The sequence below is a fragment of the Cupressus sempervirens genome, chromosome 3 (genome assembly GCF_028749045.1).
Source record: "Cupressus sempervirens isolate cs-2001-9-10 chromosome 3, ASM2874904v1, whole genome shotgun sequence".
NCBI classification, from domain to species: Eukaryota; Viridiplantae; Streptophyta; class Pinopsida; order Cupressales; family Cupressaceae; genus Cupressus; species Cupressus sempervirens.
Window position 1 is genome coordinate 1068926151 of NC_143120.1, and position 17501 is coordinate 1068943651.

General features: G+C 34.2%; 1 protein-coding gene across 2 annotated transcripts in view; it reads left to right on the forward strand.

Annotated features, from left to right (window-relative positions):
• The window catches only part of LOC149570444 (non-functional NADPH-dependent codeinone reductase 2-like), a 101064-nt gene extending 84662 nt beyond the window's left edge, over positions 1-16402 (forward strand). For both annotated transcript variants that reach the window (XM_089823092.1, XM_089823091.1), the window contains 2 exons: positions 15441-15620; positions 15797-16402. In XM_089823092.1, coding sequence (XP_089679218.1) covers positions 15441-15620; positions 15797-16024 — 408 coding nt within the window. In that variant the 3' untranslated portion in view covers positions 16025-16402. The remainder of the gene's footprint in view (positions 1-15440; positions 15621-15796) is intronic.
• Positions 16403-17501: the final 1099 nt, after the last annotated feature.

Genomic DNA, 17501 nt, shown 5'->3' on the forward strand with positions numbered 1-17501 from the left:
TGTATGAATCACATATTTCAACAACAATTACAAAAGTTTCTCTTGATATTCTTCAACGACATACTTATCCATAGTAAATCATGGGAAGAACACCTACAACATATCAAAGAAATTTTGAAGATATTAGAAACATAATCACTATATGCAAATCTTTCAAAGTGTCATTTTGGCCTTGAGGAAATTTTATACCTAGGACACAAAATCAATGCCAAGGGGGTAAGTGTAGATGAGGAGAAAATTAAAGCTATTAAAGAATGGCCAAAACTGAAGACACTTACCCAACTCAAGGGATTCGTAGGCCTATGCAGCTACTACAAACATTTTATAAGAGGATTCTCCAAAATTGCTTCCCCACTCACATAATTAACTAAGAAAGGTGCTTTTACATGGAATGAACTAGCAGAACGGGTTTTTGAGAAGATTAAAAAAAACATGTGCTCTTGCCCACTTTTAGCTATTCCAGATTTTACCAAGCCATTTGAATTACAATGTGACACATTAGGTGAAGGGATCGGAGCAATACTTATGCAAGGGAAGCACCCAATAGCCTTTGAAAGCCACAAGCTAATAGATACTAGAAAATATTACTCAATATATGATAAGGAGATGTTTTTGATTAAGGAAAACATGATTTAACAGGGCCTTGAAACCCATGTAAAAAAAAAGGAACAGTCATATGATAAGGAGATGTTAGCCATAATGCATGCCTTACTAAAATTTTGACAATGCTTGGTCTACAGGAAATTTATTGTAAACACAAATCATAATAGCTTATGATTCTTCTTAAATCAGAAGGATCTCAATGATCGACAACATCAATGGGTTAGTAAAATTCAAGCATATGACTTTGATATAGAATATGTTAAAGGAATAAATAATGGAGTTGCAGATGCTCTCTCAAGAAGACCCCACATGCATGTCATCACAAACATCTCAAAAGATTGGAAGAAAGAGATAACAACGGAATACATCCAAGATCCCCAAGCAAAGGAAATATTAGAAGGAAACCTATCTAAAGACAATTTTAGAGTTTGGGAAAAAATCATCCTTTACAAAGGAAGAGTGTACTTAACACCTAAGTTAGAAGTTAAAGAATTTTCTTTGAAAGAGCATCATGATAATCCACTAGCAGGACACCAAGGGTATTACAAGACATACAAAAGCATTAGGGAAAAATGATCTTGGAAAGGCTTAAAAAAAGACGTATTAAAGTATGTAAAAGAATGCATGACATGCCAGCAAGATAAACCAGAACTAAATCACCCAGTTGGGTTACCTCAACCCTTATCCATTCCGAACCAAAAATGGGAAAGTATATCTATGGATTTTGTAACAAGATTTCAAAAAATTCAAGGGAAGGATGGTATATTTGTGGTAGTAGACCGACTTACAAAATTTGCTCATTTCTTCGCTATCTCCACAGAGTATACAACACATCAGATAGAAAAGTTGTTTTTAGGGAATTTTTTGCCTCCATGGACTTCCACAAAACATTGTAAGTGATAGAGACAACAAATTCTGGGAAGAACTCTTTTGGCTGGCTAGAACAACATTAACCCCCAGCACAAGTTACCACCCACAAACAAATGGACAAACAAAAGTGGTTAATAAGTGGTTAGAAGGATACCTAAGGAACTATGTTACAAGACAACAAAAGGCTTGGATTAAATGGTTACACTTAGGAGAATATTGCTATAATACTACTTATCATATGTCGATAAAAATGACTCCCTTCAAGGCACTCTACAGATATGAAGCTATGTCCTTTGGAATTCTACTCCCTCAGGACACTAAAGTACCAAGTGCACAAGAGTTTGTTAAGCTGAACACAAATATTATTAAAACATTAAAGGAAAATATATGCTAAACACAAAATCAACAAAAAGTCTACATAGACAAGAAACACACCAAAAGATCATTTACAATTGAAGACTTAGTATTCCTACGACTTCAACCATATAAAAAATTTTCACTTAAAAGGAATGGTACAGAAAAGCTTAAACCTCGATTCTATGGATCATACAAGGTATTGAAGAGGATCAGAGAGGTAGCTTATGGGCTCGAACTTTCCCGAGATAGCAGGATTCATAATGTTTTCCATGTCTCGCAACTCAAGCAAGCCCTTGGAAAAAAAAAATTCCCTCCATAGATCTACCTCCCTTAGATGATGAAGGACAGCTCATATTAATACCAAAAGTCATTTTGGACATTCAAGAGAGGAAGTTAAGGAACAAAACTATTAAAGAATTCTTAGTTAAATGGAAAAATCTACCCAAAGCAAATGCTACATGGGAAAAGGAAGAAACCCTTAAGTTGCTTGAGGACAAACAAATTCAGGACGGAAGGACTACAATGGAACTAAATTAAATCATTAATACAATGAAATGTATAAATTATTGTTATTGAATAGATTAAATTCTATTACTAAATGAAATAATAAAATCATTAAATACAATGAAATGTATAAATTATTATTATAGAATAGATCAAAGTGTATTACTAAAAGAAATAATAAAATACCAATTGTTTGGAATGAATGGATTACTTTTTTATAATAATGTTATTTCATAAATAATAATGAATTACCGAAATCGTAAACCCTAAATAAATTACTAAGGGACGCAACAATAGGAAAGGTATGTCTATGGAAAGGAAGGAGAATTAAAAAAGGGGGACAGAGGACAGACATAGCAAGTAAGGAAAGAAATAAATTACGTAGCCAAGCATTGAAGGAAGCAGTACGTATGAAGCGTTGAAGGGAGCAGTGCGAAGAAGCATCCGCACTAATAACATCATCCCTGACTACAAGCCTTCGTATACCATTCGTCAGGGAAGTATCATCACAGTCACTCCCCAATCATACATTAGCAATCACAATAGTACCCCGAACCCCACCTCACAGCCCTGTATGGTGTTGACGAAAAATTAAGGGGAAGTCTAGGTTGCAAATTGGAATATCCAAAGGTATGAAATCATTATATTTTCTTAGTATTAAGAAAGTATGAAAATATGTTAAAGGAAAATATTAAAGATTTAGATATATGGAGATTAATTAATAGAATTAATAAAGTATAAGAAGATTCTCATTTCTTATACCAGTATCAGAGATAGATCTATTCCTATTTGGCTGGTACCAAGAAGATGAGATGGGACTATTGTATGTTGGTATCAGAGATAGGTGTTATACCTATTTGGCCAACTTATTAAGGAAAGGAATTGTATGTTGGTATCAAAGATAGGTGTTATACCTATTTGGCCAACTTATTAAGGAAAGGAACTATATGTTGGTATCAGAGATAGGTGTTATACCTATTTGGCCAAACATTAATGTATGTTGACATGTACGGGTGCTCCCTCTTATCAAGATACTCAAGGCAAGGTAAAGATAGAATATTCTAATGGAGTCAACATATGCATATGTAGACCTTAAAGGGTGCACTCTAGAAAAGACGGTTAAATAACTAAGGGTTAGGAACCCGATCTAGAGACGTCTTTAAGGTTTGGGATTAGATTAGAGGTAAATAGTCATGACAAGTTTGATTGATTGAAAGAATTCTAATTTGTTTTGTAGGGGATATTACATTTTGAGTTTTAGTCAACTCTTCCTCCAAGGAAGTGCTTATTTCCATCAATTACTCAACTACTACATGATTAGCTTCTTTTGAATTTGCACATTATTCTAATAGTTCTTTAATGTTGTCCAGGCTTATTTGCAATTTTTTTGACAATTCCTTCCTTTTGTTGAATGAAACTTTTAGTTTCTTCTTTAGATCCTCAATTTGTGCAAGAGCTTTATTCAAGTCTTCTTCCATATGTTTTTCTCCTAAACCTCTCCATAACTCCAATATCTACTCTCAAGTTGTTAAACTTTCCCTTAGAGAACTAAGCTCTAATACCAATTGTTGATTGGAAAGGTTAGTTAGAAGGGGGTGGGGGATGGTGAATCAATACTAACAAAACTTTTTCTTATTCAAATTTGTAACCATAAATATGAAACATCAATTCATACTAACCAATAGTGTTCATTCTTTTAGTTTTACCAATATGTTGTCACTTGTAAATCATAGTAAAACATTTTTTTTTAAAATTACCCAACCACAATACAAATTTTTTTGGCCTCGTAGAAACCCTTGGTTAGAGGGAAAATTTGTGGTGGGAATGATGCCCACAACTCTTCACTACTATAGAAAAAGATACCTGGTTAAGAGCTACAAAATGTCACTTTCTAGGTGACTCACCCAATTAAGAGTGACCAATATATTGTTAAGCATATCTTATAGTTCTGTTAAGAGATTTTATCCCACCTATATGGTGTTCACCCAATTAAAGGATTTACAAAAAAGCTCATACATAGAACTTATCAATCTGGTTAGAGACTACCTGGTTAAGGGATTTTATAGTACCTTATAGAGACTATTAGGATTCTTTACAAGATAGTGAATGAATTGTGTGCGTTTTCCTTCCAATGTTTGTCAGATCCCTTATGTTATGTTCTTAATCTCTGATCTCAAATCTCTGTTTTGTGCACTCCTTTTTTCATCCCCTCAGTTCGCTTATTTGATTGCTTGATCTTAATTACCCTCGTAACCTTGCTTAATCAACTCCTCAAGATTTTATCCTTGATGTTGATTCATTGTCTTTAATCTGTCAATAGTAACCTTTGATTTTAGGGTTCACAAAAACCTTAATCTCAGGCTATTCATAAATCATTTTCCTTTACCTTCTGTGAGTGGTTTCCAATAGTTATCTTCCTTATTGCAATCACCACCTAATTATCCAATAACTCTTCTTTCTTACCGACAATGTCCACTATATGTCAATAGTATAGAACTATTTACCTATAAGCTTCTTCTTTCATCATGTAGAATTCCTTGTCATCAATGACAACTATATTATGATCATCATCATATGCCAACAAGATCAACTTTCCACAAATGCCCTAAGGTGAACCCTTCAAAACTTATCAAGATAATACGTGCACCAAATGACTCTACCTAAATGAGCCACAATGTCTTTTAAAAAAGGTTTAAACGATAGATTGAGGAAAGGCAAGTCAACCCACATGGGGTAATGAGAATGAGAAGGCCTTCAAGATGAAAATTAAAAGTTCAAGCTTGCAAGTAACAAATTTGTCCATAGGTAATACAAGTTTCATATTGTAAAACAACCCAGACATGATCAATTGGTTTCAACATACGTAAAACATACCCTTTTCCTAAGCCTCATAAAACCTATATCTCCTACCCCCAAGTTTTTCGATTAAAACAAGCCCATGTGTAAAAATATAGCCTCAAAGGGAATGCTCGTACCGAAAAATAAAGTTATAGTTTGACTTTGTTATTTATCAATAACTTAAGGAGCTGAAGTTCTAAAACTTTACTAGGCTTGTTTTCTACGTGTTCCCCATATTTCCAATTTTGTGCTTGTTCTAGCCTCTTTCATTACAATTTATATGTGATTCATTTATTATCCTTCCTTGAAACATTTTTTTTCCCGACATGGCTTTCTCAAAGAATACATTTTTGTTGTTCCCATTACAATGGCCTCTAATTTGAGATGCATTGTAGTACCACGCACTGCTAGGGCACACATGATCACACGGTTTGGTATGTTTGCTAAAAATGGGATTTCTAGTGTGTTCTTTGGTATGATCCCCTTACATAGAAAATTGTTTTTTTTTTAACTTACTTACATTGACTTGTTTAACCTTTGGTATACAATGGGCATAGAGAGGTTATTTTACATGTGACACATGCAAATAGATGAAGGGCAAAAGGAAAAATATTGCGCAAAAAGAATGTGTGCAAGATTTCAATTGTCTTGCATGCCTTTTGTACACCATGAGTAGTTGATTTACAAAATTAGTCCAACCTTTTCAAATAATAAATGTATTTTTTCTAATAATCTTATTTTAGGATTTTTCTTAATTTAACCATACAATTTGATATAATTTTATCAAGAAGAAATTGTGATGAAGGGTGCTCCCCTTAATATCATAAACCATAATAGAAACAAAGAAACAATGACAAATGCAAGAACAAAATATGTTCTTATTTGCACTGCAAATGCGGAATTACAAAAATCACAAGTACAATATGCTAACCCACATGGGAGCCTTCATTACAATAATCTGTTAGACAAGCTACGAACTATCACCTAGAGTTGTCCTAGACAATGTTCGAGTCTTTCTTAAATAGTCAATTTTATGCTGCCTGAGAAGGTTTTAGATGCTCAAACTTAATACCTAGGGCCAACAGACCTTGACAATACATATAGAGTCAGCTAAATACATATTTGACAAATTATTTTAGAAATTTCGGTAGCCTAACTTCTGAAGGCCATAACTTTCTAACCGTTGCTCTGTTTGGCTAGTATAACCAGTTTTTGGAAATGCTAGCTCATGATCTACATGTTGGGAACTATGCAAGCACCTTCCATTGAGTTTTTCGACCTCATTCGGGCTCTCTAAGACCTCTAAAGGTGAGCTTGAAGATTTTTCTGTAAATTTTTCCACCGAAAATCCGCAATAACTTCTCCAATACATAAGCTAGAGAAATGAGATTATTATGGTAGATTGATAAGTCTAAAATGAACCTTCATGTAGAAAATGAGAACATTCTGAGCTCATATGAGAAACTTACTAAAAATAACAAGTTCTCATAAATAGTAACCACCCTATCTACTAGTCCTTATTAAAATAGGAAAGACTAAAAATAAAATATATTGGGGTGATGCAAGATTGCTCTTACACCCAGGATGTTCCTGCATCAGACATCCGGGGTAATTTGAGAAGTGACTCTGTCATTTCTCAAGTGTTTAGAGGAAAACCAAGATGGTTAACCTCCTCCCTTGCTAGCCATGATGAATCCTCTACTGGCCTCCCTTTCCATTTGACCAAGTATTCCTCATAAGTTCTTTTCCTTGTGCTTTTGCCAACACAAGTACCCAATATCTCCTCAATCTCCTTTGTAGCTAAACTAGCTGCTGGAATACTCCACTACGCTTCTGCAACTTAATCTCCATCACCTCCTTCATAATACTCTGTCAAATTTGTAATGTTAAATACTGGTGAAATATTCAATTCAGCAGGAAACTCCACTTCATAAGCATTTTCAAAATCATGCCTTTTCACTATCTTGCATGGTCCAAACTTCTCCATCTTCAACTTATTATATGTACCCACTAGAAAATGTTCATTTCTCAAATGAACCATGACTTCATCTCTAGTATACAAGTCCGTATACCTCCTTTTCTCATCTACCTTAGCCTTATATTGTGTATTCATCTTTATGATGTGTTTTCTCACCACCTCATGGATGTTCTTCAAATGTTCAACAAAATCTCTTGCTTTAGCACTACTTTTCTCTCCTTTATCCAACTGCCTGAATTCAGAAGCATTTTTGGGACTACGCCCATATACAATCTGGAATGGTGATTTACTAGTACTCCTATTGATAGAATTATTATATGCAAATTCCACATGTGGTAAAATCATATCCCATCCTTTTGGTTTATCTCCAACCAAACATCTCAACACATGTTCCAAACCACGATTGACAACTTCTATATGTCCATCAATCTGTGGATGATGTGATGAATTGAACTTCAAATCCATCTTCACATTTTTTTCACAATGTACGCCAGAAATACTCAAAAAATTTGGTATTTCAATCAGAAACTATACTCTTTGGTAGACCATGTAGTCTCACCACTTCTCTGAAAAACAACTCTACCATATGAACATCACTAGTCTTTTTGTAAGGAATAAAATGTGTCATCTTTGAAAACTTGTCAATCACTACAAAAATAGAAGCATGCTCACACTGAGTCCTCTATAATCCAAGAACAAAATCCATGCTGATGTCCTCCCATGACTTCTTTGGTATAGGTCATGGCTAATACAACCCTGTATTCTGTGTCACTCCATTCGCCATCTAACATACTCTGCAACTCTGTACAAACTTCTTCAAATCTTGTTGCAACTGTGGCTAGTAATAATTCTTAGCAACCAAAGCTATGGTTTTATCTCTACCAAAATGTCCAGCCAACCCTCCACTATGCTTCTCCTTGATGAGCTTCTCTCTCATTGAACTTTTAGGAATGCACAACTAGCTTCTTTTAAACAATATACTATCCTGGATCATGAAATCCAACCACTTTGTCCTATCAAGTGTATCAGGTTCTGTACAAGTCTTCCAAGCTTCACCAAAATCAAGATTATCTGGATACAAAGTACTGAGTTCCTTGAACCCAACCACCTCTATTTGCATTTCTATTAGCAAAAGTTGTCTTCTACTAAGAGTATCTGCAACTTTGTTAGACTTCCCACTCCTATGTTTCAAAATAAATGTATAACTCTGCAAAAACTCAGCCTGCTTCAAATGCCTTTGGTTTAATTTTCCTTGACTATTCAAATATTGCAAAGCTTGATGATCAGTATATAAGACAAACTCCTTAGGAAGACGATAGTGTCTCCACTTCTTCAATGCTTGAACTATATCATAAAATTCCTTATCATAAACAAAATATTTTCTTTTTGCATCATTCAACTTCTCACTAAAATAAGCAACATGTCTACCTTCTTGGCTCATAACAGCTCCTATTGCAGTACCACTTGCATCAGAGTCTACTTGAAACACCTTGTTAAAATCAATAAGTGCTAAAACAGACTATTGAGTATCTTTTTGTTTCAACAGATTAAAACTCTTATCTGCTCCTATAGTCTGCTTAAATTTTTTCCTATCCCTTCTCATTGTTTTAGTCAAGGGTCCACAAATACTACTAAAACCTTTTATGAACTTTCTGTAAAAACTAGTGAATCCATGAAAAGATCTTACCTCTGTCACACTCCTTGGAGTAGGCCATTCAAGGATAGCCAGTATTCTTTGGGTCCATTTTTAGACCTTCTACTGATACTACAAATCCTAGCTAGGTACACCAACTCCTTCTTTACAAAATTGCACTTCTTAAGGTTTATCAACAACTTTCCTTCCCTCAACTTATCAAACACCTTGTGAATATGGATTAAGTGCTCCTCCAATGTCTTACTAAAGATCAAAATATCATTTAGGTAAACAATGACATACTTACCCAAAAATTTGTTTAGTACCTCATTCATGAGCCTCATGAAAGTGCTTGGTGCATTGGTTAGCCCAAAAGGCATGACTAACCACTCGTACAGTCCTTTTTTCTTCTTCTTGAAAGCAGTCTTCCACTCATCACCTTCTCTAATTTGAATATGATGGTATCCACTCGTCAGATCTATCTTTCTAAAATACTTAGCTCCACTCAAATAGTCCATTATATCATCCATCCTTAGCAATGAAAATTTGTACTTGATTGTGATTTTGTTGATAGCATGAGAATTTGTACACATCCTCCATTCTCCATTCTTCTTTGGTGCTAATACAACTGGTACAACACATGGACTCAGACTCTCTCGAATCAACCCCTTCTGCAACAACTCATGAACTTTTGTGTTCAACTCTTCACTTTATGTTGGTGTCATTTTGTGCACTGCCTTGTTTGGCACATTGGCTTCTGGACCAAATCCATATGATAACTGATCTTTGGTCCATTTTTAGACCTTCTACTGAGACTCCAAATCCCAATTACACCAACTCCTTTACAAAATTGCACTTCTTAAGGTTTATCAACAACTTTTCTTCCCTCAACTTATCAAACACCTTGCGAATATGGATTAAGTGCTCCTCCAATGTCTTACTAAATATCAAAATATCATCTAGGTAAACAATGACAAACTTACCCAAAAACTCGTTCAGTACCTCATTCGCAAGCCTCATGAAAGTGCTTGGTGCATTGGTTAACCCAAAAGGCATGACTAACCACTCATATAGTCCTTCCCTTGTCTTGAAAGCAATCTTCCACTCATCACCTTCTTTGATACGAATTTGATGGTACCCACTCTTCAGATCTATCTTTGTGAAATACTAAGCTCCGCTCAAACAATCCATAATATCATCCATCCTTGGCAAAGAAAATCTATACTTGATGGTGATCTTGTTGATAGCACAAGAATCTGTGCACATCCTCCATTCTCCATTCTTCTTTGGTGCTAACACTGTTGGTACAACACATGGACTCAGACTCTCTTGAATCAACCCCTTCTACATCAACTCATGAACTTGCATGTTCAACTCTTCACTTTATGTTGGTGTCATTCCGTGTCCTGCCTTGTTTGGAAAACTGGCTCCTGGAACCAAATCCATCTGCTAACTAATCTTTCTCATTAGGGGCAATCCATCAAGTACATTATCTGATACAATATCAGATAACTCTTCCAACATATCTACAACTTCTGTAGGTAGCTACTCTACTTCTTTACTATCTTTAGGAATTATAGAAAAACACATATGCTCATGTTTCATACCTTTGAGAAACTCTTTTCCATCAACAAAACATATTCTGGTAGCACTACATACCTTTTTGTCTTTCTCCTTCAATGACTTCAACTTATGTTTCACTTCATCCTTGGTTAGAGTGTAGGCATTTTCTCACCCATCATGTACAACATGCTTGTCAAATTGCCATGACCTACCCAACAACATATGACATATGTCCATAGGTATGATATCACATAGTACCTCATCCTAGTAGCTACCAATCTTGAACTTCATTGAGCACTGCTCATTGACCATGACATTGTGGTCATCTTGCACCCAAGCAATATGGTATGGATGTGAGTGTTTATATCTCTTTAGCTTCAACTTGGTGACCATCATTTCTAACACCAGATTATTAGTACTTCCACCATCAATGATCACATCACAACACTTATCTTCACATTTTCACCTTGTGTGAAACAAGCTCCTTCTTTGATCAAGTTCATTCTCACCATTCGGTAGGTCTCTTCTGTTAACTAGGACTTCTCCTCTTTGAACATCTTCAGAATATGATGATCTGAGATCTTCATCAACATGTGCAACTCTGGCCTAGCCTTCTATTCTCTGATCTATCCTTCCTTGGCGCTGGGTACATTCAAATGCTCTATGCCCTTCTTCTCCATAATGAAAACATTTCCCACGTAAGCCTCCTCTTCTAGATCCTTGTCCTTTGCCTCTTCCTCTCTAATCTCTATTTTTTTTTATCATGGAAACAATTGGAATTGTTTCCTCTCTAGTTCTAACTGCTACTTCCAGCTCCATCCTTGTTCTTTTGATCATCATTATCTCCACCATAAGATCATATGTCAGATCTTCCATTGGGACCTCTTCTGCTATTCTTGTTGTCAAACTTCTTGCTCTGTCTTTCCTCATCTCATAGGGAAAATTGGTATGCCTCCTCAATACTATTCATTCAAACTAGACTCAGCTTGTCTTGAATACTTGACCTTAACCCATTAAGATAACGAGCCACTTTCTCCTTATTAGCTTTTGCATGGCTGGTTCTCATGTGAACTCGGTAGAACTCTTTGGTATACTCTTGAAAAAAATTTCCCACTTGCTTCATCCCTTGCATCTTCTTCAACAAATCAAGCTCATAATCCACGAGAATGAATTGTCAATTTAGTTTAGCTATTATCTTTTCTTATCTGGTGATTTTGTCCTTTCCCTTTCTATTTTGCTCCAGTTGAACCTCTTGCCACCAGATCTTTGCATGTCCCTTCAGTTTTGCCTTTGCAAACTTGACTCTATCAAGATCATCAATATCTTCATACTCAAAGTACTCTTCCAGTTCATTAATCCAATCAATCAGTTCCTCTAGGTTAAGATTTCCCAAAAATGTGGGAACCTCAAACTTAGGTCTTTTTTCAATCTTGGAGATGGCCCTAAAATGTCTCCTTCCTATGGATTTAGAACTGCCTCTGCTTCGACATTTTCTTCTACTTCGTCCTTATCCTCACTTTCATCTCTTACAAGAAGATTTATTCCTCTATGCATTTGTCTTTGGAGGGCTCGTAAACCCTCAAGTGTAACACCTACAACTCTTCTACCACACTCTCTTTGTGGAGGCATTTTTGCGCTTCCACTGAAACCCTAGTGCAAACTACCTCACAATTAGCAATCTATCTACACGCGCAACCAAAACCACGGTCTTAGTACGAACTTGCTCACAGTCGGCGATCTATCCACACACTGAAGAACTCTAGCTCTGATACCACTTGATGAAGGGTGCTCCCCTTAATACCATAAACCATAACAAAAACAAAGAAACAATGACAAATGCAAGAACAAAAATGAACTTCTTATTTGTGCTGCAAACGTTGAATTACAAAATTCACAAATACAATATGCTAACCCACATGGGAGCCTTCATTACAATAATTTGCAAGGCAAGTTGTGAATTATCACTCAGAGTTGTCCTGGACAATGTTCAGACCTTTCTTAAATAGAAAATTTTATGCCGCTCGAGAAGGTTCTAGATTCTCAAATTTAATACCTAGGGCTGACAGACCCTAACAATACATATAGAGTCAGCTAAATACATATTTGACAAATTATTTTATAAATTTTGGTAGCCCAACTTTCGAAGGCCATAACTCTCGAACCATTGCTTTGATTGACTATTATAACCACTTTTTGGAAATGTTAGCTCTTGATCTACAAACTTAGAATGGTGCAAGTGCCTTTCCATCAAGTTTTTGGACCTCATATGGGCAGTTTAAGGCCTCCAACAGTGAGCTTGAAGATTTTTCTACAAAATTTTCCACCAAAAATCTGCAATAACTTCTCTAATACTTAAGTTAGAGAAATGAGATTTTTATGGTAGGCTGATAAGTCTAAAATGAACCTTCATGTAGAAAATGAGAACATTTCGAACTCATATGGAAAACTTGCTAAAAATAGCAAGTTCCCATAAATAGTAACCACCCTGTCTACTAGTCCTTATTAAAATAGAAGAAAAGGCTGAAAAGAAAATAGTTTTGGGTGATGCAAGATTTCTCTTACACCCAAGATGCTCCTACATATTGAAATATATATTGTGTTTATCTTTGTTCAATTAAAAAGAAATTGAATATTTTTAAAATATATTTCCAATCTTGTGAATGTTTTTGCCATATTTTTAACTACAACAGATAATCTTCACTTAGGATGGAAGATTTAAAGAAAATATGTTTGATCTTGGGATAAAAATCTACCGTCTTATATGGTGAAAGAAATTACTTGTTTAAGAGTATTAAGGGAGACGATGTAGTAGTTTGTTGGAAATACAATAGAAAGTAAACTTTGAGAAGGGAGGTGTGAATCAGTGTTTCAAAACTTTAACCATAAATTTATTCACCACACATCCATCTCACAATTTGTGTGTAAACTGAAATAGCTAACTAAACATATTCATCCATAGCATGAAAAAAAAAAATCAACATATGTATGACACAAATATTTGGTTACCCAGAAACCCTCCAATGAGAAGGTAAAACCGGGGTGGGGATGACACCCACAAATCTTCAATACTACAGTAATAAAGTGCATCTAATGAAAGCTACAATGTCTGACCATAAACTATGATCTACCCTATGAAAGGTCTACCTTGTTAAAGGCTTACAAGATTGTTAGATCTTACCCTGTTAAAAGATTTCAACATCCTGTTAGAAGTGTGCCTGATTAAAGGACTTTGACTTACAATGAAGTAAGCACCCTATTAAAGGATTTACAACAGCCTATTAGGACTATTCTGTTAATATATTTAACTAATTCACCTATTAGAATGTCTCAGCAATGATCCTTCGGTTAGCACTTTGCTGCTAGATAACATATCACCTCTTTCCTAATGTGTACATGAGCCTCTCTGATCAGATGTGTCATTTTGTCCTTTAACTCCTTTCCTCTATTCTTCTCTAACTGATATTCTACAATGTATCTCAATTCACAACTCCTTAGCCACCATGAATGCTCTATTTGTGCATGCAAACTCTTTCTTCACTCCTTTCATATTCATACAATGTTTAGGGTTTGTCCTCCTTAAGAAGACCTAGGTGACTTAGGGTTAGGTATGAATCAATGATTGTGATTCACCCATTTTTTCGCTCAAAACATCCCTTCAATTGATTGGTTGCATGTACTACATAGGGATCTGCAATATAGATTTGTCCTTATCATCTTAGAATTGTAAAACAATCCTTAAGTTGGCTAAAAAATGGTTTACATAGAAGTTTGTGCCATTACAAACAACTATGTCCAAAACTGTTAACTCGACACTTGAAGTGTATGTTGCTCAACATCCATTGTATCTTCAATGTTGTAACTTAGCCTCTAAATGACTCGGTATCTATTGATCACTTGACATCTACTATCTACTCGGCACTTGAGTGACTCGACACTTACTAGTTACTCCGCACATACTGTATATCTGACAACTTGCCCTTGGAATAAACTACTTGTTCAACATGAACCAATCAAATGACTTAAGTGTGTTGTCACTCATATGTCAAAATCAATCTGAGAGTTTTATGACCACATCATGGAATATGATGTCACATTAGTTAATGTTTTTTTTAATGTATCCAAAAGGCTACTTAAAAAAGTGAGACCCAAAAATGCATAGTCATGTTTTCTTAGTGTACTAGTGTGTCATTGTATGATTGGTTCTTTTTAGAATTAAAGAATATATATTTTCGATCATGGATCAAACATTAATAACTTTAAAGTGACAAATATTGGTTCAGTTGAATATTGCTAAAAACATTTGGCATTAAACCAATAAGGGTTAGGTCTTCTTCATATGATATTTCTTAATATATTTTACACATATTTTTCAAAATATAAGTATGTTATTAAGATAGAGAAAAATGAAACAAATGTTTGACTTGTTATTCAATTCATCTACTTCTATAAATAAATTAAGGTTTTTTATTAAAAAATAAAAAAATAATAGTTCAAATTATAAGAGAAATTGATGTAGGACACAAGATTTGATTTCATAGCTATATTTGATAAATAATTTTTTAATAAATTATATAAAGCATTTGTAACTTAACTTTAAACTTTGTAATTATAGTTTTTAATTTATTGACAACTTATTTAAATCTAATAAAATCTATATTTCAAAAAATTAGGTATTAATACTTTTAAATTAATTATAAGATTTTATGAACATTAAATTTATTAATATACATTAAATTTCCACAATTCATGTGTTTATATAATTTTCTTTAGAAGGTTAAACATTAATTAAATATTCATATTTTTAAGTCCATAGTAACATTGTGTAATATAGAAGTTGTGATTTTGTGCTGACAATTTGTCAAAGATTTGAAACATAAACTTACCAATAATTAAGAAAAAGTAGATTTCCACAGTCCATAGATAATTTTTGAATGTTTTCTATTCAATTGTATGGGTGACACAATGGAATCCAGAAATATTCAAAGATTACCTATAATTTACACAGAAATAAAGTTCGAGTGGAAGGGTGGAAGGATATTTTCTTTAGCTAGTGCTTTTGTTAAATGTGATGTGGGGAATTCCTGATGATGACAGGTGGAGATGCATCCCCTATGGCAACAAAAGAAGCTGATAAATTATTGCAACAAAGTCAATATTCATGTTAGTGCATATTCTCCTCTGGGAGCATTTGGCACTTACTATGGCTCCAATGCTGTCATGGAAAATCATGTTATCCAAGAAATCGCTAAAAACAATGGAAGGACTACAGCTCAGGTATTGGTTTCAAGTTTTTCAATCATCTCCTATAAGGATACAAACATCTCAATGGATTTAGAAATACTCATGCTTAGCATCAGATTGTATTTCTATGTTTTACTTCTAAATCTAAATGTCCTGGACTTGAATTTCTTTTTAGTTGCTAACATCGTAGCTCTATGTTTGATTTGCAGATTTTGTTAAGGTGGGGACTAGAACAGGGAGTAATTATTTTGCCTAAAAGCTACAATAGTAGTAGAATAACTGAAAATTATCAAATTTTTGATTGGTCTTTAACTGAAGAAGATCATGAAAAGATTAGTAAGCTTCCACAAAAGAAGATCGTCAGGAGAGAAGGGCTCATTAACTCAACTACCAGTCCTTACAAGACTATTCAAGATTTATGGGATGGTGAAATATAAGATCACTAACTAATGGAGGATATGTTCACTTTCTTCAATTGATCTGCAAATTATTAAGAATGGATAGTTTTGATCCTTCTTTTTAGTTAGAAGGAAAGTTAGCACCTTTCTATTTACCTTCAATTTTTTCAAGAGTGGGATATGTATGATGTGTTTTTGGGAGAACTTCCTAATTTTTCTTTCCTCTCAAGATCTACCTTTCAAATTTGGTTCTACAATTTGTGGCTTCTATAGTTGTCTAGAAGATGGTTTATGAATCTCTATCTAATTCCCAACTTTTTCAAATGTTCTTGGTTTAGTTGGTTCTACAATTTACTGCTTCTATAGTTATCTAGAAGATGGTTTATGAATCTATATGTAATTCCCAACTTTTTCAAATGTTCTTGGTTTATTTTGTTCTACAATTTTATGCTTCTATAGTGGCCTAGAAGATGGCTTATGAATCTCTATCTAATTCCCAACTCTTACAAATGTTCTTGGTTTTTGTTAAAATGCTATAATTTCTAGTTAATTTGAAATAAACAATACTTTCAAAGTCTTGCTCAAGGTATTCATGTTTTTGGGCATTTAATTTTGAATCAAGCTTATCACACTAAGTTTGTAACCTTTTTATTATTATGTCAAATAACCAATTCAATAATGATATATAGATGTATATTTTCTTATGGAAAGAAAAATAATTGATTTGTATAAAGATCATTGGGTTTTATTCAAAGTATCCAAACATTTTTTATATATATAAAAAGCAGCAAAAAGAGGGTGTTGTTTCATATTATAAATAAAAAAGAACCCTCTCAGAGGATTGACTACAAACTACCATTAACAACAAATTAACAATAATCAAATATTATCCTTAACAACCTATTCTTACCTCTTAAAAATAGGACGTGTTAGCAAACCATCTGACATAAACACATAATCACATAACATAGTAATAAAAGAAGCATAAAGCATAGGAGTTTGAGACCATAACTATTATAAGCATATGCCTTGCAAGGCAAGTCCAAAGTAAGATATTCAAATTAAAGATATTATAAATGGAACTAAATAATCTAAGGCCCCATAAGCCAACCAGTAAGAATAAAAAATAAAAAATAAAAACTAGTCCTCATTAGGTTTTTTTTCTCAAATGGTTTCTTTAATAGCAATACCATGGCCCACTCCTCCATAAGGAACTTAAAATAGCTCCTTGTAGTCATCTTTCTTCGCTAGCCTACCACCCTTTGTTTGTTCTTTCAACAAGATCAAGGTCGTTGCCAAAATGTGCATTAGTTTCAATGTGAGTCTATAAGTGTCCTACAATATCTTATCCAAACTTGCAACTTCAGCTTTGAGGCTCTAGAGACAACCATCAACACTTACAATATATTGTTTAAATTGATGAATTATATCATTGGGGCATTATTTGGGCTAGGGGTGACTTTAATAGAGACCTCTTCCACAACGACATTATCCTAGGTAGCTCAAGGCAATAGGG